The 21671-nt window shown below is 44.5% G+C and overlaps 1 protein-coding gene across 3 annotated transcripts in view; it reads right to left on the minus strand.

Annotated features, from left to right (window-relative positions):
* Nucleotides 1–9188: 9188 nt before the first annotated feature.
* Nucleotides 9189–21671, minus strand: part of GRHL1 (grainyhead like transcription factor 1) — a 68336-nt gene continuing 55853 nt past the window's right edge. For all 3 annotated transcript variants that reach the window (XM_060186996.1, XM_007529832.2, XM_060186997.1), the window contains exons 11-16: nucleotides 20011–20150; nucleotides 18831–18868; nucleotides 16525–16616; nucleotides 16097–16182; nucleotides 13302–13366; nucleotides 9189–10863 (exon numbers count right to left, since the gene is read on the minus strand). In XM_060186996.1, coding sequence (XP_060042979.1) covers nucleotides 10749–10863; nucleotides 13302–13366; nucleotides 16097–16182; nucleotides 16525–16616; nucleotides 18831–18868; nucleotides 20011–20150 — 536 coding nt within the window. In that variant the 3' untranslated portion in view covers nucleotides 9189–10748. The remainder of the gene's footprint in view (nucleotides 10864–13301; nucleotides 13367–16096; nucleotides 16183–16524; nucleotides 16617–18830; nucleotides 18869–20010; nucleotides 20151–21671) is intronic.

A 21671-nucleotide genomic window follows, 5' to 3' on the forward strand; every position in this document is an offset into this window, starting at 1 on the left:
TTGTGGTGGAGTGGGATGCAATGTGTCTTTATTGATCAGAGACAACACTTTTATATATTTATAACCGGAAGTGGCAAGTCGGAAAAGGAAATGGCTAGGAAAAGGGGTGGAGAAAAGGAAAAATGGGGAAGGTAGAAAGCTTCCGTAGCAACGGTTGCTAGGGTTTTAACTGGCAGGATTAATGTACCCTGCAGGCAGGGCGGGTCTCGTAGAAAGAAGATAGATCAGGCAGAACAATGATTATGTAAATAGGCTATAGTGTCAGCAATGGAGGATGGAGCAGGGGGGCTGCCCGACAGAAAAAAAAGAAGCAAATGTTGCACAGCTGCGAGGTCTCCTGAGGTTCCAGAAGTCCCATGATGTCACCTTGGGACAAGCAGTGAAAGCCTCCACGGTCTACTGTTAAGTTTTTCCATTGGTTCCTCTAGAAACAGCCTCCTTCCTGACCATGGCCCTGAGCATGTGCAGTCTGCGGTCACTGTGGTCACCCTTTGGCCCAAGGCTGTCAAATCAGCCGTTCTGAGGATGACACTGCCATAAGGTGAGCTGGAGACAGCTTCCACTCTGGACTGTTAACCAAGTGTATATGTTCAACCAGGGGAAACAAGGCACAGCAACACAGGGGCACAGTTTTGTGTTTTCTTGTTTGTTTGTTTGTTTTGTTTTTGCCTCCAGGGTTATCACTGGGACTCGGTGCCAGCACTATGAATCCACTGCTCCTGGAAGCTTTTAAATTTTTTTTTCCTTTTTGTTGACCTTGTTGTTTTTCATTGTTGTTATTATTGCTGTTGTTGGGTAGGGCAGAGAGAAACTGAGAGAGGAGGGTAAGACAGAGAGGGAGACACCTGCAGACCTGCTTCACCACCTGTGAAGTGAACCCCCTGCAGGTGGGGAGCTGGGGCCTCGAACCAGGATCCTTACTCCAGTCCTTGCACTTTGTGCTACCTGCGCTTAATCCACTGCACCACCACCCAGCCCCCAGGGGCACAGTTTCTAGGGCTCCTCTGATCTGGGTACATCTGATCCCTTCCAAGACAAAGGCCTATCTTCCCGTCCCACCTGCTACCCATCAGGTACTCCCATCCTATATCCCTAGGTGTCTTTAACCCCTTAATCTTCCTTCCTTCCTTCCTTCCTTCCTTCCTTCCTTCCTTCCTTCCTTCCTTCCTTCCTTCCTTCCCCACCAGGATTATTGCTGGTGCTCAGTGCTGGCACTGCAAATCCACCGCTCTCTACAGCCATTTTCCCTCTTAATGTTATTATTATTATTAGATAGGATAGGTAGAAATTGAAAGGTGAGGGGGAGGTAGAGAGGGAAAGACAAAGGGAGACAGCTGTAGACCTGCTTCACTGCTTGTGAAGCTTCCCCTCTGCAGGTGGGGAGCAGGGGTGGGGGTGGGGTGTCAAGCCCAGGTCCTTGCACATGATAACTTGCGTGTTCAACTGGTGTACCACCACCACCTGGCCCCGAGTCGTTTATCTTTCATGACATGCTTCACTTTCTAACCTGTAGATGTTTCCTTTATTGTTATAGTCATTTTCACTTTATTTTTCTGTCACCAGGGTTATTTGTGGGGCTTGGTGTCAGTGAATCCACTGTTCCTGGAAACTATTTCTTCTCTTTTTTTGATAGGACAGAGAAAAATTAAAAGAGAAGGGGAGGTAGAAAGGGAGGGGGGATGCCCCCTGTCAGTTTCTCTGTTTCTATCCAATTATATATATATATAGTTGGGCAGTGGCACACCGGGTTAAACACACATAGTATGAAGTGCAAGGACCCGCACAAGGTTCCCAGTTCGAGTCCAAGGCTCCCCACCTGAGGGGGGGGTCACTTCACAGACCTGGTGAAGCAGGTCTGCAGGTGTCTATCTTTCTCTCTCCCTATCTTCCCTTGCCCTCTCAATATCTCTATGTTCTATTAAAAAAAAAAAAAAAGAAGAAGGCTGCTAGGAGTAGTGGATCTGCAGTGCAGGCACCAGGCCTCAGTGATAACCTGGAGGAGGGAGGAGGAGGACCAGCAGCAGCACAGGATGAAGACCACAGACTGCACCTAGAATGGTTGCACCCAGAACAGATACACTGTGCGCTCAGAGGGAGGGAGGGACAGAGGCAGAAGCAACACACGCCAACTGGTGAAGATTTCTCCTCTTGTTATTGGCCCATGGCCCTCCTATGGTTTCTAAAGCCTCAGTTTCTAATCTTCCTTTTTCTTTTTTCTTTTATTTATAAAAAGGAAACACTGACAAAACCATAGGATAAGAGGGGTACAACTTCACACAATTCCCACCACCAGAATTCTGTATCCCATCCCCTCCCCTGATAGCTTCCCTGTTCTTTATCCCTTTGAGAGTTTGGACCCAGGGTCATGTGGGATGCAGAAGGTGAAAGGTCTGGCTTCTGTAACTGCTTCCCCACTGAACATGGGCATTGACAGGTCGATCCATACTCCCAGCCTGCCTCTCTCTTTCCCTAGTGGGGAAAGGGCTCTGGGGAATAGGAGCTCCAGGACACAATGGTGGGGTTGTCTGTCCATGGAAGTCTGGTCGCCATCATGCTAGCATCTGGAACCTGGTGGTTGAAAAGAGAGTTAACATACAAAGCCAAACAAATTGTTGACTAATCATGGACCTAAAGGCTGGAATAGTGCAGATGAAGAGTTGCGGGGGGGGGGGGGGGAAATCCTCCATTTTGTAGATAGATAGTAGGCATATTTTAGTTATATTCCAAAGGGCCTGTGGCTTTACTAGTTTTTTTTCCCCTGAGTCTGAAATCTGATATGCAGGTGGATCCAGGTTGTTGTCTGGGGAGATGATGTCATGGCTGGGAAAAGGACCAGAAAGTTGGATCAGGGAAGAGAGTAGTTCCCTAATATGGGAAAAGTGTATAAATATTGTTGACTGTAAACCCCATCGATTTGATGTGATCTGGGGCCCATATTCAGCTTAGGAGCCTATGTGACCTCTGCATCCCTGTAGATCTGAGCTCACATTCTGTGGTCATGAGTAGGAATATTCCAAGCTGCCCCAGTATCGACCCATCTTCCTCAGGTGTAGCATAAAGTGTATTGTCCATTCTCCCTTCGGAGGATGGAACATTCTCTACCATTGTTGATCCAAGTTGAGGGCAAGGTCCTATGGGGGCCCACACACAGGGATCTATTTTGTTGTTCCTGATAGAGATGACTGGTAACAATGGAGAGGGGGATTTATTCGAGGTCTAGACCCATCATGTCTGTTTGGGAATCTAAGGACTTCCCGAACAGGGCCCTATCTTTCTTTTCTTTTCTTTCTCTCTCTTTCTCCTCTTTTTTTTTTTTTTTTTAACCAGAGCACTGTTCAGCTCTGGCTTATGTTGGTGCAGGGGACTGAAGCTGGGACTTTGGAGCCTCAGGCATGAGAGTCTCTTTGCATAACCATTATGCTATGTCCCCCCCATTCTCTTAATTTTCCTTAAAAGATTTATATACACACACGAGAGAGAGAGACACAGACAGACAGACAGACAGACAGACGGAGAGAACCAGAGTACCATTCCAGTGCATGTGATGCCAGAGACTGGACTCAGGACTTGATGCTTGGAAGTCTCGTGCTCCAGCCACTGAGTCACCTCCTAAGCTGTCTTGTTGCTATTTGTGAGGGTCTGAGGTTGAAGGAAAGTGTTTTTCATTCTGGGGTTCTAACAGTAGTTCCTGGGTAGACATGAGAAGACCCAAGTAAAACCCAGGACTTTTGCCTGGGCTCTTCTCCCTCTGCCCGTCCCCCGCTTCTGAACTTGAACCAGAAGACACAAAGTTTTGAGGAACTGTTGGCAATCATCTGAGACCATACAAGGAAAAGAAACTTGGAGGAGAGAAAGAAGCTAGGTGTCTGGTGACATTACACTCCAGCTTTGCTGCTTTCCAACCTCTGTTATGAGAGCAGCAAACTTCCTTTACTGCTTAAGCAGCCTAAAGGGTTTCTGGTACTTGCAACCAAAACTCTCTGCCCCCTACACCCATCATGAAGCTAAAGTCATTTAAAAGGCTGCCTGGAATGTTGAATGCCCTAGAGAGAGAGAAAAAATAAGCAGTTATGTCACTGGCAGGCTCAGCAAGGGCGTGTTCAGTGGAAACTGTGTGATAATGGAAAGCAGGCTCAAGCTTGGAGTCGGAGTCGCTTTCACCTCATCCTAGCAGTGTGGTCTCCTGAACCGTCTCATCTGTGAAGTGGGACAGAGTCCCCCTTTAATTAGATGCTGTGAGACCTAAGGAGCTTGTCAGGGTCTCGAACGCCCTAACAGTAAAGCAGAACAGAAGGCAGATTGCAGTGGGCTAAAGTGAATTAAATGAGAAACTGGGCTATGGACAATTGTAATTTCAAGTATATACACACACAGCTCATGGGTAAAGAAGCCACATGGCCGCTGCACATGAAGGCATAGTTGGCTTCACTCAGAGACAAACATAGATCAAAGCAGCAAGATACCAGGCAACACATTCTCAGTCTCTGGGCAAGAATTAAGCTGGTTTGCTCTGGGTGACAACCTGGCAGGCAGTACTTATGAATACTAACAGTACGGTCAGGGGTAGATAGCATAATGGTTATGCAAACAGATGGTCATGCCTGAGGCTCCAAAGTCCAAGGTTCAATCCCCTGCCCCACCATAAGCCAGAGCTGATCAGTGCTCTGGTCTAAAAAAAAAAAAAAATACTAACAGTAGTCTTTGACTCAGGGTTCTTCTATGAAGACCTCATCCCACAGTTTCACTTTGCAAATACGTAAAGAGAAATACCATTCTTTCTGTAGCAATGCTTCTAATGGCCAAAAGGCTTTAGCCTAAAAGCTAACCAGTGGGTACTGACTATATAATGGTATTTACGTGGTTGAATACAATACAGTCACTAGGAAGGACACTCACCAAAAGGAGAGTGACAAATATTTGTCAAAAATAGTAGCACTTAGGGGAGTCGGGTGGTTAAGCGCACGTGACGTGAAGCACAAGGACTGGAGTAAGGATCCCGGTTTGATCCCCTGGATCCCCACCTGCAGGGGAGTTGCTTCACAGGCAGTGAAGTGTCTATCTGTCTCTCCCCCTCTGTCTTCCCCTCCTCTTTCCATTTCTCTGCCCTATCCAACGACAATGACAACAATAACTACAACAATAAATAAGGGCAACAAAAGAGAAAATAAATATTAAAAAATAGTAGCACTTAGCACTTCACTTGCAAAATAGTATGATAGGAAGCTTGCCTGTGTATAAAAATTCTTGTGCAGCCTTTGAGAAAATTATCAACACTCATCTCTGGGGAGAGGGGGATGTATTTCTGGGGATGAACTCTTCTGGGGCTCTAACATTCACTCTAATGGCTTATGTTACATTTATAATAAAATCAAACAAATTTGGCTAAAATATTTGAGAGAAGGTGGGACGGTGGCTGAAGGGGTTCAGGATAAGAGTGTGCATGTGTAAGACAGAAGAAACCATCTGGGAACCTATTGCTATTCCCTCTCCTTCTGTGACAGGTTCAAGGCCTGAGAACACTACTTATTAACTGGCTGGCCTATATTTGCTATCCATTGGTGACCAGTGTTTACAAGTGGGATGCAAATATTACTAATATTGGGTGACATGAGTATCATGGGTGATGGAGGAATAGAAACGACTTACTGGGGGCCAGGCTGTGGTGCACTGGGTTAAACGCACATAGTATGAAGCATAAGGACCCACAAGGATCCCAGTTGGAGCCCCTGGATCCCCACCTGTGAGGTGGCGGGGGGGGGGGTTGCTTCACAAGCAGTGAAGCAGGTCTGCAGGTGTCTATCTTTCTCTTTCCCTATCTTCCCCATCTCTCTCCATTTCTCTGTCCTATCCAAAAAATTGAAAAAAAAAATGCCTGCAGGAGCAGTGGATTTGTAGGGCAGGGACCAAGCCCCAGCGATAACACTGGAGGCAAAAAAAAAAAAAAAAAGAAAAAGAAATTGCAAATGTGGGGCTAGGCAGTGGTATATTTGTGCACACACATTGACATGTGCAAGAACACAGGTTCAAGCCCCTAGTCCCTACCCACAGGGGGAAAGCTTCACGAGCAGTGAATCAGTGCTGCCGATATCTCTTTCTCTCCCTCCCACTCCCCTCTCAATTTCTTTGTCCTATCATAAAGTGAAACAAGTACATCTTTAAAGAGACTGCAATGAGGGAGTCGGGTGGTAGCACAGCGAGTTAAGTGCATGTGGTGCAAAGCGCACAAAGCGTGGCGTAAGGATCCCGGTTCGAGCCCCCGGCTCCCCACCTGCAGGGGAGTCGCTTCACAAGCGGTGAAGCAGGTCTGCAGGTGTCTGTCTTCCTCATCTCTCTCCATTTCTCTCTGTCCTATCCAACAACAACAATAACTACAGTAATAAAACAAGGGCAACAAAAGGGAATATTTAAAAGAGAGCAATGAAACAGTAACTGGTCGATGCAGCATAAACTATCATTATTATTTTTAAAGAGAGAGGGATGGCAAATGTGAGTGTACTTTGGCTTCTGGGACTCCTTCCCCATGGGGTCTTACTGGTTTGTAAAAACTCCCGACAAGAGCACTGTCTTAGCGGCATCTGCGGCCAAAGTAAACAGTGGAGTTCTGCTCTGCGGCCTCCTGGTTCAGTTCCAGCACAGACTGACTTCTGAGCTTCTGAGCTTCTCTGACCACCCTGCTCTTGTCTTGTAAGAGAATGGGCTACTATTCAGAGTCCCAACCGGCCACTTAATTGCTGCAAGATCATTTCAAGGTCATGTGCTCTGGAATTAGCTTTGGGCTGGGTGCCAAAGAGCTAAGGAGACAGGCTGTGAGCACTCAAGAGAATGGGGCAGTGCATCCGGAGCAGAACATGGGGTTCAGCCTGGAGGGTGGTGGTGGGTGGAGGGGAAGGGCAGGGAAAGTCTTTTGCCTTCAAGGCAAGGCCAAGTTTTGAGGGGAAAGAGTTAAGCAAGGCAGGGAGAAACAAATACAGCTGAAGGTGGGCAGTTAGGGATTATGAGGAAGCCTGGGAGCTGGCAAGGGGAGGGGGCATACAGGAAAGGCTCCCCAGGAGATGGTGTTTCTGAGCTGACCCAACAGCTTCCACTCTGAGAGGTTCTGGAACTGTCATGTGACAAAGAGCTGACTCTGCACTGCCCCAAGAGTTCAGACGTGACTAATGACCCAAAAGTTAAGAGGTGACTCATGGCCCAAGAGTTAAGAGTGAGAAATGCACAGATGTCATAGGAAATCAATCTATAAGGGAGCTGATATCACATGTTAGTCATGAGTATGCTAGAAATAAAACTTGGGGGGGTGCCAGACAGATATGATGGGCCTAGACCTCGAATAAGTCCCTCTCTCCATTGTTACCAGTCATCTCTATCAGGAACAACAAAATAGACCCCTTTGTGGGCCCCCATAGGACCTTGCCCTCAACTTGGATCAACAATGGTAGAGAATGTTCCATCCTCCGAAGGGAGAATGGACAATACACTTTATGCTACACCTGAGGAAGATGGGTCGATATTGGGGCAGCTTGGAATATTCCTACTCATGACCACAGAATGTGAGCTCAGATCTACAGGGATGCAGAGGTCACATAGGCTCCTAAGCTGAATATGGGCCCCAGATCACATCAAATCGATGGGGTTTACAGTCAACAATATTTATACACTTTTCCCATATTAGGGAACTACTCTCTTCCCTGATCCAACTTTCTGGTCCTTTTCCCAGCCATGACATCATCTCCCCAGACAACAACCTGGATCCACCTGCATATCAGATTTCAGACTCAGGGGAAAAAAAACTAGTATAGCCACAGGCCCTTTGGAATATAACTAAAATATGCCTACTAGCTATCTACAAAATGGAGGACCCCCCCCCCCCCCCCGCAACTCTTCATCTGCACTATTCCAGCCTTTAGGTTCATGATTGGTCAACAATTTGTTTGGCTTTGTATGTTAACTCTCTTGTCAACCATCAGGTTCCAGATGCTAGCATGATAGCGACCAGACTTCCATGGACAGACAGCCCCACCAATGTGTCTTGGAGCTCCTATTCCCCAGAACCCTGCCCCACTAGGGAAAGAGAGAGGCAGGCTGGGAGTATGGATCGACCTGTCAATGCCCATGTTCAGTGGGGAAGCAGTTACAGAAGCCAGACCTTTCACCTTCTGCATCCCACAATGGTCCATGCTCCCAGAGGGATAAAGAATAGGAAAGTTATCAGGGGAGTGGATGGGGTACAGAATTCTGGTGGTGGGAATTGTGTGAAGTTGTACCCCTCTTATCCTATGGTTTAGTCAATGTTTCCTTTTTATAAATAAAAATATTTTAAACAAAACTTGGAAGAAAAAAAAAACTTGGGGGGGTGGGGGAAATAGCATAACAGTTATGCAAACATTCTCATGCTTGAATCTCTCAGGTCACAGGTTCAGTCCTCCACACCACCATAAGAGCTAAACAGTTATAAAGCTTGGCCCAGGATTCCCTGGCTATGCTCAGGAGAGTTGTTTTATTAAACAGTTCTGCTTGGGGTCGGGTGCTGGTAAACACGGGGGAAGCACACGTTAGCATGCCCAAAGACTGGGGTTTAAGCCTCCACTCCCTACTTGCAGAGGTGGGGGGGAGGAATGCTTCATGAGCTGTGAAGCAGGTATGGGGTCTCTCTTTCTCTATCTCCCCCTCCCCTCTCAATTTCTCTCTCTGTCCTATCAAATAAAAAAAGGAAAAAAAATGGCTGCTGGGACCGGTGGATTTGTAGTGCTGGCACCGAGCCCCAGAAAAAACCTTGGTGGCAATAAAATAAATAAATAAATAAATAAATAGATAGATAAAATTCTGATAAAGTGAACATACTGGATTTTTAACCAACCATTTTTTTTTTTGTTCAACTTAAAAAAACAAAACAAAACAAACAAACAAAAAACCCCAGGAAACCAAGAACAGTACAAATTCAGGCCTAAAAGGATTTCCCTTTATCTTGAGTTGTTACATTTTGGCTACAGTTGAAAAATGCTTTAGAGTTCCGTCACTTAGCAATTACTTGCAGAATTTCAGGCACCTAGTAGGAAAAATTAAGATGTTGGGAAATAAGGAGAGAAGAACAAGGAGATTCTTTTTTAGCACTACTTGTTTAAGATGGCAAATCTTGCTTTACTGACTTGTGAAAGGATAAAAGCAGACAGAGGAAATGACATATTATGAAATAGACATATAAAATTTAATCCCTTTGGTTTAAAACACATCTTCAATGATACAATTATAAACAAGTCAAGATCAACTTCATAAAACAAAATAGAAAATATTGGTATATGACCCATGTCCCACATCTCATCTTAGAAAACCAGCAATTTATTTCACATATTTCATTAGAATGTTTTAACATAAGAAGACAACTATCAAATCTATGTGGACAAATGACCTAGTCTAGCTCCCTGAACCTAAAGGTACCCGTGATTTTACTTGTTATAAAATTACTTTTCAGTACTTTATATATTTAAATATGTGTACAAAATATTCCCCTGCCATGGTAAGAAAGTCTCATAAATTCATGAACGCTTACTAGAACTATTAGCATGCAGGCTTGAAGGCTCTGAAACATAATAAAACAGAAGTCATTTCTTGTAACAGGAACATTAGGAAGAACTCCACTATGAGGCGCATTACTTGGTATGTAACAGTCACAGTACTTGTCTATCATTACCGTGCTTGTTCCTTCTAATTAATAAAGTCTATCTGACTGACACTAGCACACACAACAGGTAAGAACTGCAGTAGTGTTTATCCGTTACTTCATTTGCTGAACAGTGCAGAAATCCAAACGGTAACATCCTCAAGAGCAAACAGAATCTCTTGCCACTTGAGAAGGTTTTGCTATGCTAAGGAATAATCGCTGTGCTTGAGAAAACACAGGCAACGTGTTTTAATGGGGTCCCCTAAGCATAGTATTCTATCTGCTTGTGATACGTTATCAAAAATAACTTAACCTTTCATCTAGAGAAGACCTAGATGACACAGGGCAGACCTTATTGCATCTCTTCACTATATGTACACAGATACCATATTAATATATTATATATTTATATAAGACATGTATGTACACATTTACAGACACACGCCTTCAAAAATGTATTGCACTTATATACAATGCAGTTTTAGCTTAACCGATTCGACTGTAACCCATGTAAATTCTTCATAAGGCAGTTGATCATGAAAGGTACACACTAAGATATCAGTAACATGCCCTATCTGAGTAAACATTTCCCAGGGGGTAAGAGGTGAAGGGAGAGAGGGCCTACCGTTTTCTTTTCGGATGCCACTCTTGCTGACCTGAGGCAGTCAGTTATACTGGGTTCAGACAAGGGCACACATAGTCCCTACAAACCAAGCCTATTGCTTTTTCTGACTTGTACCAGTGAGCAGGCCCACCAACAATGAAGAGACAAGGGAGAGATCCCCAAGTTTTATAAATAATGTAGCAGATACCCTATAGGGTCCCAGAGAGGAACAGTTTTCACCTTTAAATCGGAAGTGTTTCTATCAGAAAATTCATAAGTAATGGTATATGGATTTCTCTGTCATTTGAAAAACATGAATGCAGTAGGTTAAATGCTATCTTTAAGTCAGATGCAGTGCCATTCCCAACTTGAAAGGAGTCCCTTCCACTGACATCACCCGTGGTTAGAAGGTGGCTGACTGACAGTAACGCTTGCCAAGCTGCATTACACCTTCACTTCACTGGCTAGCAGCCGTGGACCAGTGTGCACTTAGATCTCAGTGAGGGTGAGTTTGTAGGAGCCCCCAGTTTCTTCGATCTGCAGCTGGAAGGTGTCTTCGTTGGAGTAATGCTTCACGATATTGTCATCCATGTTCACCAGAATCCTGTGGAGAGGTAAGACAGAGTCACTCATCATGCTTTGGAGTTAGACCCAGAGCACAAGGTCAGCCCTGCCACTTACTAGCAGTGGCAGTTGAGGCAAATTAGTTAGACTTCTTTTTAAAAAAAAAAAAAATTCTTTTTTTATGTATTTTTAATTTTTTAAATATTTATTTATCTATTCCCTTTTGTTGCCCTTATTTTATTATTGTTGTTGTTGTTGGATAGGACAGAGAGAAATGGAGAGAGAAGGGGAAGACGGGGAGAGAAAGACACCTGCAGACCTGCTTCACTGCCTGTGAAGCGACTCCGCTGTAGGTGGGGAGCTGGGGGCTCGAACCGGCATCCTTACGCCGGTCCTTGTGCTTTGCGCCACCTGCGCTTAACCTGCTGTGCTACCGCCCGACTCCCAGACTTCTTTTTTAAAATTTTTCTTCTTACATCTTATTTATTTATTTATTGGATACAGACAAAGAGAAAGGGAAGGTGGAGAGGGAGAAGGAGAAGGAGAGACAGAAAGACACTGGTAGTCCTGCTCTACCACTCATGAAGCTCTCCCTTTGCAGGCTTGAATCCGGGTTCTTGCTCATGGTAACATGCACTCAAGCAGCTGCGCCACCACCAGGCCCCCCTATTTAGACTTTCTAACTCTTGGTCTGCCCATACAGGAAATGGGAATATTTAGACTTTTCTAACTCTTGGTCTGCCCATACAGGAAATGGGAATATTTAGACTTTTCTAACTCTTGGTCTGCCCATACAGGAAATGGGAATATTTAGACTTTCTAACTCTTGGTCTGCCCATACAGGAAATGGGAATATTTAGACTTTCTAACTCTTGGTCTGCCCATACAGGAAATGGGAATATTTAGACTTTTCTAACTCTTGGTCTGCCCATACAGGAAATGGGAATATTTAGACTTTTCTAACTCTTGGTCTGCCCATACAGGAAATGGGAATATGAAATTGTTGGGAGGATGAAGTGAGGAAAGCAAGTAGAGCACTTACAACAGTGCAGGGCACATTATTTTTTAATATTTTATTTGTTAAAAAATCTTATTTATTTATTTATTGTTGGATAGAGACAGAGAGAAACTGAGAGGGGAGGGGAAGAGAAAGAGAAAGAGATAGACACCTGTAGCCATGCTTCACCACTTGTGAGCCTTTCTCTCTGCAGGTGGGGACCAGGGGCTTGAACCTGGGTGCCTGTGCACTGTAATGTATGTGCTTAACCAGGTGTGCCACCTCTTGGCCCCCACAGAAAAGAGTATTTGATTGGGCCAGTTTTAGAAAGCAGAGCAGTAAAATTAATCTATATGTTCTGAAGTCCCTGACAAATGAATTCCCCAGAAGCTACTCCTCCAAGTCTTAGTGAACTACTGGTCGTTTCAGTCCTTCTCACTGGCCCATGCAGGCAATTCCAATTAGGCTGTGATTTAGAGTTCGGGGGGTGGGGTGGGGGGAAATCTATGCCACATCCATGCCAAAGAGCACAGACACCTAGGCAGAAGAGAAGTAAAACACTCCATTTCTGGACAAAGAAACAAGACTCTAAGATTGACAGTGCAACCCAGGGTATTTCGGGGTGGGGGTGGGGCTGGGGGCGGAGGGGGCAAAAGCTTTGAAGTCAGTTGAGACTCAACTGGAATCATTAACTTCTGCTAGCCTGCCACCTGATCTTGCACAATCTCTTAGGCTCTCTGTGTTTCAGCTGTCTTGTCCATAAATTATGAATAGTAGCCTTATCTCAGAGGGCAGTGAGAAAACGAAATAACACGTGAGCTGCCTGGTCTGCGCCTGGCTCATGATGGGGGTTCGAAGTTCCCCCCAGGCTACAGTGTATTTCATGACGTGCTGGGGATTCGGAGCCCCCTTGTGTTGCCGATCGTGGGAAGAGCAAATAAGAAGTTTACTTGGGAAAAACACCACAGAGATGTCATAGAAAGGTAAACAGAGTTCTTATCTTTTTTTTTTTTTTTAAGTTCACTAAACAATTACTTATTATTTTGACCAGAGCACTGCTCAGCTCTGGTTTGTGTTGGTGTCAGGGACTGAACCTGGGACCTCTGAGCCTCAGGTATGAAAGTCTGTTGCATAACCACTACATCATCTCCCCGACCCAAGGTAGATAGATTTTATGTAGACAGTTTAAGAAAGAATATACACATTATTTTTCTAAAATTTTTTTTCTTTTGTTGTTTATATTTGTTTCATCTAGTTTAAGAATTTCATGAGATAATGCCAGAATACTACTTTGGTACATGTGATGCCAGGGATCTAAACAGGAACCTCTGGCATACAAGTCCTGTCCTCTACCAGTTAAATTCTCACTCTGGTCATTCACATTAATGTTTCTAGACTGGGAAGACACACATGTAAGTACCATTCATGTTTTGTAATGTTACTGTTACTCAGAAGTATAAGGGATTCCGACCAGTGCTCACCCTTTTTTACATTTCTTGAATATCTTCCCAATCTTGTCAAGGGGAACATCATATTTGTCTGAGATCTTAAGAGAACAAAGAAAAGTTATTACAAGATTAGCTGCTTATAGAACCCCATAAGGTACAGCACGTGACACATTACATAGGTCATTATGTGGTTAAATCAATACTTTGCAGAACAGTTTTAAGTTTCTAGAAACTGTGAGTAGGAGGTAGAGCTGCTCACTCCACCACACAGCCTCCCTGTAGTTAATGTCCCACAAGAGTGTGGGAAACAGCCACGCTACCACCATATTATGAACTAACACCCACAGGTGACACTTGGGTTCACTGTGATCTGGATACTCCATCAGGTCTGACAGATGTAGGCTCACGTACAACCATGTGTCACAGGTATTTTGACTTAAGAGTGTGAAGGCCTTGCTCTGGTGTCAGACACTTCTAAACTAAAGTAGTTCAGATTTGCTTTACGCCAGCAGGTGGCCTTTCTGATTCTGCTTTCCAGCACTGGTAATGTAAGACTTGCCTCACACACCATAGGGGTGTGTGGGGTTTAAAGAGCAGGAGTGGTTCATCTCAGATACAGAATTATAAGAAGGGGGAGGGAATTACAGTATCCCTTAGCTCAGAAGAAACACCAGATGCTCACAGTGCTCTCAGTCAAAGGCCCAGAGAGAACAGTTAAGGGGTCTTAAAGAATCACCCAGGCCCCAGTTCACGTAGCTGCAGCCACAGGGCCATGGCCTTCAGCTTCTCCTGGTCTCAGCCTGGCCCCCCTGTTCATCAGTCAGTGGCCCTCACAGTACAGTGAGACTGGGGGTGCTTTCCTTTCAGGGTAGAGAGGCTCTGTTTAAATACAGAGAATAAACTACTCTAAGGAAAGCAACTCCTTCAGTTGAGAGTAGGTGCTTTCTCTGGAAATGTTAACCAGATCACTCCCAAACTGGGGTCACTACCTCCCCCCTCAATGTGAAGAACAAAGCTTGAGGCAGAACTGAGAGAAGGGGCCTCCGATGGCAGCATGCACACTGTTGTCAACCTGACAAAACTCATTTCAAACTGAATCAAGGCCCCATCATACAAGTAAGCTGTCCCCCTCTCCCATATCACTGGGTACCAACAGCCAGTATATTTATGAAATACCAGCCTCAAGTGACAAAATAAGATGCTGGTAATGAATTCCTTATGAGCTGTGAAGAGTTATATTTGGTACAGAAAGTCTCAGTCCATTTTCACACTCTATTTTCTCTTCCAAATCAAACAGCTTGCAAGACTCTTAAGAAGTGAGGAAGGGTTGTCAGAAGACAAGGTAAGACAGAGGAGTCCAGGAGGAATCACAGGAGGAAAGAAAGACAGACAGAAAGAAAGACAGACAGAAAGAAAGAAATGAGGGAGGGAGGGATGGAGGGAGGGAGGGAGGAAGGGAGGAAGGAAGGAAGGAAGGAAGGAAGGAAGGAAGGAAGGAAGGAAGGAAGGAAGGAAGGAAGGGCGAATGGTACTGCAGGTGGGAAGGGGACATGAACTTCCCACCGTTCCTTAATCTGCTTTGCTTTTTACCATTGCTTTTCTCATTACCTGGAAATTGAGTTGCTAATCCAACACACACACAATGCAGTAGTCAGAGGACCCAGGGGAAAATGCCTTTCTAGCCCAGTTATACACATGCCTTGAGTTCAAGATTTCCACTTTATCTGGGGTCAAGGTTAATAAATATCAGGAGACAGGGCTGATTCCTTGAATTTTACCCTGGGAGGGAGTAGCAAAGATAGAAAAATGGGCAACCAGCCTGGTTTCTTTCTCCTGTCTCTCACTGACATCCCAAAAGGGCACTCTGGGCTCAATTTCTTGCTGGCCCTTTCCCAAGACCTACAGGAAGACTTAATGGTCATCGCTGGTCATGCACTACATTTTTTTAAATTTTGCTTTAGGAAAGGTCTTGATACATGTTCACACACACACACATACACACAGGAGTTCTTAAGGGAAAAGTAAGAAGCCACTGCTTTTAAACATACTGTTATTTTTTGTTTCTGTTTTTTACCAGACTATGACCCACATAGTCCACGACTGCCACCTCTCCAGATTCAAAGGAGGTCTCGAAACTTTACATCAGGCTCAACCTGATGCTGTTGACTGGCTACGGAAGAAGGGCAAATGCTAGAAGAAGAAGAACCAGAGTACTGCTCAACTCTGGTTTATGTGGTGCAGGAGATTGAACTTGGGAGCCTCAGGAATGAGAGTCTGTTTGCATAACTATTATGCTATCTCCCCTGCCCTATGCATACTGTTTTAAAGATTTTATTTGATTATCAGTAACTTTTCTTGCTAAAAGTCTGTTAAATGGCAGTTCCCTTTAACCAAGTATATACAAATGGAACTAGTTTTTTTTTTTTTCTTTTTAAGGTACATATTATTTGTTTTCTTTTAATGAGTTAGAGACAGATATAGAGATAGACATAGAGACCAGAGCACTACTGTTTTACGGTGGTATGGGTGAGTGAATCAGGGATGTTGGAGCCTCAGGCACGAAAGTCTGTTTTGCATAACCATTATACTATCTCCCCCAACCCCAGATGAAACTACTTTATAGGTCATCACAGGTTCACTCAATTCAGTGGGCTAGACATCATTGAGTAAGTATTATCAACCAACTAGTGTGCGGGGTGCAGGAGAGGTTCCAGAGATTTCTCTATGACCAAGGGATCTAGGCAGTCTGGTAGAATCTGTTCTTGTGGCAGTCTATATAAGCTACTTTTTCACTGTTGACAGGGGATTACAATATTCACACTACTTACAGCTTCCATCAAGCCTTTTAAGGATGGAGTCTTGAGCATCAGGGCATCAAAGACTTCTTCTGACTCCTTCCGAACATAGAGGAGCACTAATCCACGAACAGGCAACAGGAGGAAAAAAGAAAGAAAAAAAGAGAAGAAACAGATACAGATCATTTATATGAGCAAAATAAGAAAAGATCGTGGAACACTGGTTGCATCTAGGGTAGACAACATAAGCCAATGTAAAGCTGTCTTAAGGAACACGGCTTTTCAGCTTCTGCAGCTCTGGACTATGTCCAAGCTCGAGCCAGGAGTTGGTGAGACGGAAGAATACTCCGCGAAGTGGGACTCACAAGATCTGTTTGAGAAATTTATGTTCTTGGAAGATTCAAGATTCATTTCTAATTAAGCTCCCCCCACCCCCACCCCCACCCCCACGAAGTGCAAACCTCTCTTTGGCTCTTCTATCCGGGTCAGTTTCCCAGGAGGGGGGATTGCAAAGTCATCCTCGGATCCGTATGGCCCCCTTTTCAAGTTAGACCTGTAAGCCATCCAAAGTATGCAATCAGTGACTTCAACTGAAATCACTGGCAGGAACAAAGACTGTTCAGAGTGCATCACTGAATTTTCCGATTTAATTCACTTTTTAAAAAATTTCATAGGACAGAGAGGCATTGAGAGAGTAGGGGATGTCAGAGAGGGGGAGAGAGAAACAGTGATACCTGCAGCACTGCTTCACCACTCACAAAGCTTCCCCCACACATATGGGGACCAGAGATTTGATTGAACCCAGGTCCTTATGCATGGTAACATGTACATTCAACAGGGTGCACCACCACTCAGCCCCCTGAATTTTCAGACTTAAAATTACCTTTATACATTGTTTGTCCTATTTTCCTAATTTTGTGGCAGAAATCTGAGGCTTTAGGACCCAAACTGATTGAACCAGGGCTTGTGTGATTTTGTGTAGAGACAGAGAACCAGAAAGAAGGAAGGAGAGAGAGAGACCACAGCACTGAAGCTTTGTTCAATGCAGTGGGGGCTGGGCTCGATCCTGCGTTGTGCACATGGCAAAGCAGCACACTATCCAAGGGAGCTATTCTGCGGACTCCTCATGCGATTTAAGGTCAGAGCTGGGACAACATGTGAGTCTCTGCCAGACACTCTCACAGTAGATACAGCTGCCATTTCAAGGCACAATTCTCTTTTTCTCAGGAAAAGTTTTTAAAAAAATTTATTTATTTTCCCTTTTGTTGCCCTTTAAAAAAAAATTGTTGTTGTAGTTATTGTTGTTATTGATGTCATAGTTGTTAGATAAGACAGAGAGAAATGGGGAGAAGAGGGGAAGACAGAGAGGGGGAGAGAAAGATAGACACCTGCAGACCTGCTTCACTGCCTGTGAAGGGACACCCCTGCAGGTGGGGAGCCAGGGGCTCGAACTGGGATCCTTATGCTGGTCCTTGCGTTTTGTGCCACATGCGCTTAACCTGCTGTGCTACTGCCTAACTCCCCAAGAAAAGTTTTATAGTGAAGGTTGTATTTGAGAGACGTATAATGGCAGTAAGAAAGAAGAGAGTACGTCCAGAAAGGGAGGATGGATGAAAAAAACCAAGCCAGCCAGGCTGAGGCAGGCTACTTCACAGGAAGACAAACCTATAAGGAGAGGTTGGGCACTAATGTATTGACAGACTCAGTCTAAGATTTTATGTTGCAGATATTAGTGAGTCTTTGCAAGTTTTGTCGGATGGGAGTGCTGTAATCTAAGTGTGCAGTAGGACAGAGGGGATTCTAGTTCTGAGGTCCCAGGTTCAATCCCCATCACCTCAAGCCAGAGCTGAGCCTGCCCTCTGACATCTCTTTAGCCTCCCCCCATCTCCCTCCCACAAAAATAAATATTTTAAAAATAGGCTAAAAGGTGTGGGGACAATCACAGCATAAGATCTGATGGGATAAACTATAACAGCATCAGTGGAAATAAAAGGGGAAAGTGGGCACAGGCGCCAAGGAAGAGAGCAGGGAGGACATGGGCGTGACTGGCCGTCCAGGTACAAGCTACGGGGTGTTTCCCACTGACGTTCTGTAAGAGTGAGGAACTGTAAAATGACAAAACATGAAGAGTGTGCCTGGCTTTGAGTAGAATGGTCACTTCAAGAATAGTGACTGGCCTTCAAAATGCTCAATTCAGGCAGGCAGCTCCCTTAGCTCCTTAAGCTCCACTTTACCAAGCACAAGGTCCCAGGCGTGAGCCCCTGTTCCCCACATGGGCGCATCATGACAAAGGAAAGCTTCACGAGTATCGGAGCATTGCTATAGTGTCTCTCTTTCTCTGTCTCACTATTTAAAAGGAGAAGAAAGGAGGAGGAGGAGGAGGAGGAAGAGGTGGAAGAGGAGCTGATGCCAGGTAGTGGTGCACCTGGTCGAGTACACAAGTTATTGTATGTGGAAACCCAGGTTCAAGGCCCTGCCCCCCACCTGCTGGAAGCTCCACGAGCTGTGGAGCAGTGCAGTAGGGGTGCACCGAGTAGAGTGCACACACCACCATACACCAGAACCCAAGTTCAAGCCCCAGGTCTGCCCCCCAACCCTCACATAGGGAAGCTTCATGAATGCTGAAGCTATCTGCAGGTGTCTCTCTTTCCCTCTCCCTCTCTATCTCCCCCTTCCCCACTTGATTTTTGTCTCTATACAATAAATAAATAAATAAATGAATGAAATTTTTTAAAACGAACTTATCAAAATAAAACATAAATCTTACCCTTCACCCTCCAATTCTTCTGAGGTGATGGGAAGGACCTACGGTGGGGAGGGGGGAAACACATTTTATATTCAAACATATACTTAAGATGTTTCAGGTGAGAAAAGAATCATTTCTAAAATAGAAATAGTTTTGAATCTGACAGATCTAATGCAAAATCCAACAGTCTTATTTGTTAATAACCAGATTCTCAGAGGTATCTTGAACTTCTCTAACTCAAGGGTTGCTCAACTATAGCCTATGGGACAAACACTGGCCTGTGTTCCTTTCTGTACCACATCTGATCTTAGCCAAGAGTCTAAGAAGTGATACAAAGTATTTATTGGCATAATCCCTATCAACCATCGGCATATTGTTTATGGCTGTTTCTGCATTTGAATAGCAGGGCTGAGTAGTCAGAACAGAGACCACCTGGGTCAAAAGTCAAAAATACTTACCATGCAACCCTTTACAGAAAAAACTGGGGACCCCTCCCACACTCCCTTCAAAACATCTCATTAGAAACTGAACACCCAGGCAATGGCTTTCCCCTAAGAACTGGGAAAAATCATTAGTCTGCACCAATCTGTCTACCAAGTACACAAGTTTTTTTTTATATATATATATATATATATATTATTTGAACTCAGCATAAAAAGCAAGCTTCAGTCTCTTGCAGCCCTGCTTCACCACTTGTGAAGCTTTCCCCCTGCAGGTGCAGGCCAGGGGCTTGAACCTGGGTCCTTGCACACCGTAATACGAGTGCTTAACTAGGTGCACTGCCACCTTGTCTGTGCTTCAGTCCCTTCAGTTCCTTGTTCTTCAGAGCCCTTGCTCAAAGCAGGGTGTGGGTGTTAAATTTGACTTTAGTTGCCTGAATTCAAATAAGATAAAATTCTCAAGATCACAGACTCAAATTTGTCAAACTACTAGTCTACCATCTTTCAAATGAGTTAAGATGTAAGTCAATAAAGTCAAAGAGAATCAGGCTGTCAGGTGTGACAGTGTACTTCCAATTTGAGGAAACTTGAAACACACGTTACTGAGAGGATAGCATGTCACCCCACAGCTAGATCTTCCATAGAGCTGCCACTGGTCAAGCCTCACTACATTTTGCCTGTCTCGCACGAGGAATGTCTGAGACTGTCTTTTGGTCAAGTCTGACTTTCAGGTAGCCAGCCCCAGGATCCTGGTTACCTACGTGAGTGCCCCGCTGCAGGTTGGCGAAGTGCACGTCAGGAATGAAAAGGACGGGCTGAGTGTCGAGATCAATGAAGGGCTTGAAAACTGTGATATCCATTCGTTTGTGAGAAGGAAGCAGTGGCACTTTCACGTCAGAAACTGCAAAGAAAAACAAGGACACCGCAGTCAGTTTATTACACAATCTGGATACGGACCACAGCCCTTTCCTTGTGTTTAAGGCATTTTAACTGTAACACTATATAAGATACAGGTCACATCACCCGCAATTATAGCAACCTGATAACTCATGTGAAGGAGTAATATTGTCTCTATACTAAAGTCAGCAGAACATCAAGATTAAGAAAAAATAAAAGGGGGTGGTGCAGTGGGTTAAGCGCATGTGGCGCAAAGCGCAGGGACCGGCGTAAGGATCCCGGTTCGAGCCCCTGGCTCCCCACCTGCAGGGGAGTCGCTTCACAGGCGGTGAAGCAGGTCTGCAGGTGTCTATCTTTCTCTCCCCTTCTCTGTCTTCCCCTCCTCTCTCCATTTCTCTCTGTCCTATCCAACAACGAATTGCGTCAACAAGGGCAATAATAATAACCACAACGAAGCTATAACAAGGGCAACAAAAGGGGGGAAAAATGGCCTCCAGGAGCGGTGGATTCATGGTGCAGGCACCGAGCCCAGCAACCTGGAGGAGGAAAAAAAATAAATAAATAAAAAAAATAAATAAAAGGCATCTTGAAACATATAAGCAAAAAGGGGGCAAAGCATATTCAGTTTTTATTCGAAAGACTAAGAACTTACAGTTTTACAGACATGCCTTAGAAGTAATTTCACCTTGTCGTCCTCATGAGATAATATGCATCCTAATATAAAGTAGCCCTCAATTTCAGGACATCTGTCTTCACTTCATAGCTTCAACTTCAGAACTTTACCTCAGTGAAGTTCAAGGGTAAGCATGACTGTATATATATATATATATATATATATATATATATATATATATATATATGATTTATTTATTATGTTACTTTGTTTATTTTTTTAGTTGCCTCTAGGGTTTTCATTGAGATGCAGGAACTGCATGACAAATCCACTACTCCTGGCAGGGTTTTTTTCTTTTTAAGAATTTTTTTTTTAATATGATAGGACAGAAAGAATATTGAGAGAAAGAGATGAAGCTGCACCATTCATGAAGCCTCCCCACTGTAAGTGGGGCATGGAGGCTTGAACCTGAATGTTTGCACATGGCATGGTAACATGTGCACTTAGAGAAAGAAGCCTCCCTCCCCTTCAGCAGAGCATTACTTACTTAGGTCTGGTTTATGGTGTGCAGGACAGAACCTGGGACCTTGGAACTTCAGGAATGAGAACTGTCTGCATAACCATTATGCTATTTCCCCCACTCAAGAGATAAAGAGTTTCCAATGAAAGAGGGAGTGAAGGGAGTCGGGCAGTAGCCCAGTGGGTTAAGCACATGTGGCACGAAGCACAAAAACCAGCGTAAGGATCCCCAGCTCCCCACCTGCAGGGGAGTCGCTTCACAGGTGGTGAAGCAGGTCTGCAGGTGTCTATCTTTCTCTCCCCCCCTCTGTCTTCCCCTTCTCTCTCCATTTCTCTCTGTCTTATCTAACAATGACAACAACAACAATAAAAAAAACAAGGGCAACAAAAGGG

The sequence above is a fragment of the Erinaceus europaeus genome, chromosome 3 (genome assembly GCF_950295315.1).
Source record: "Erinaceus europaeus chromosome 3, mEriEur2.1, whole genome shotgun sequence".
Classification (NCBI taxonomy): Eukaryota; Metazoa; Chordata; class Mammalia; order Eulipotyphla; family Erinaceidae; genus Erinaceus; species Erinaceus europaeus.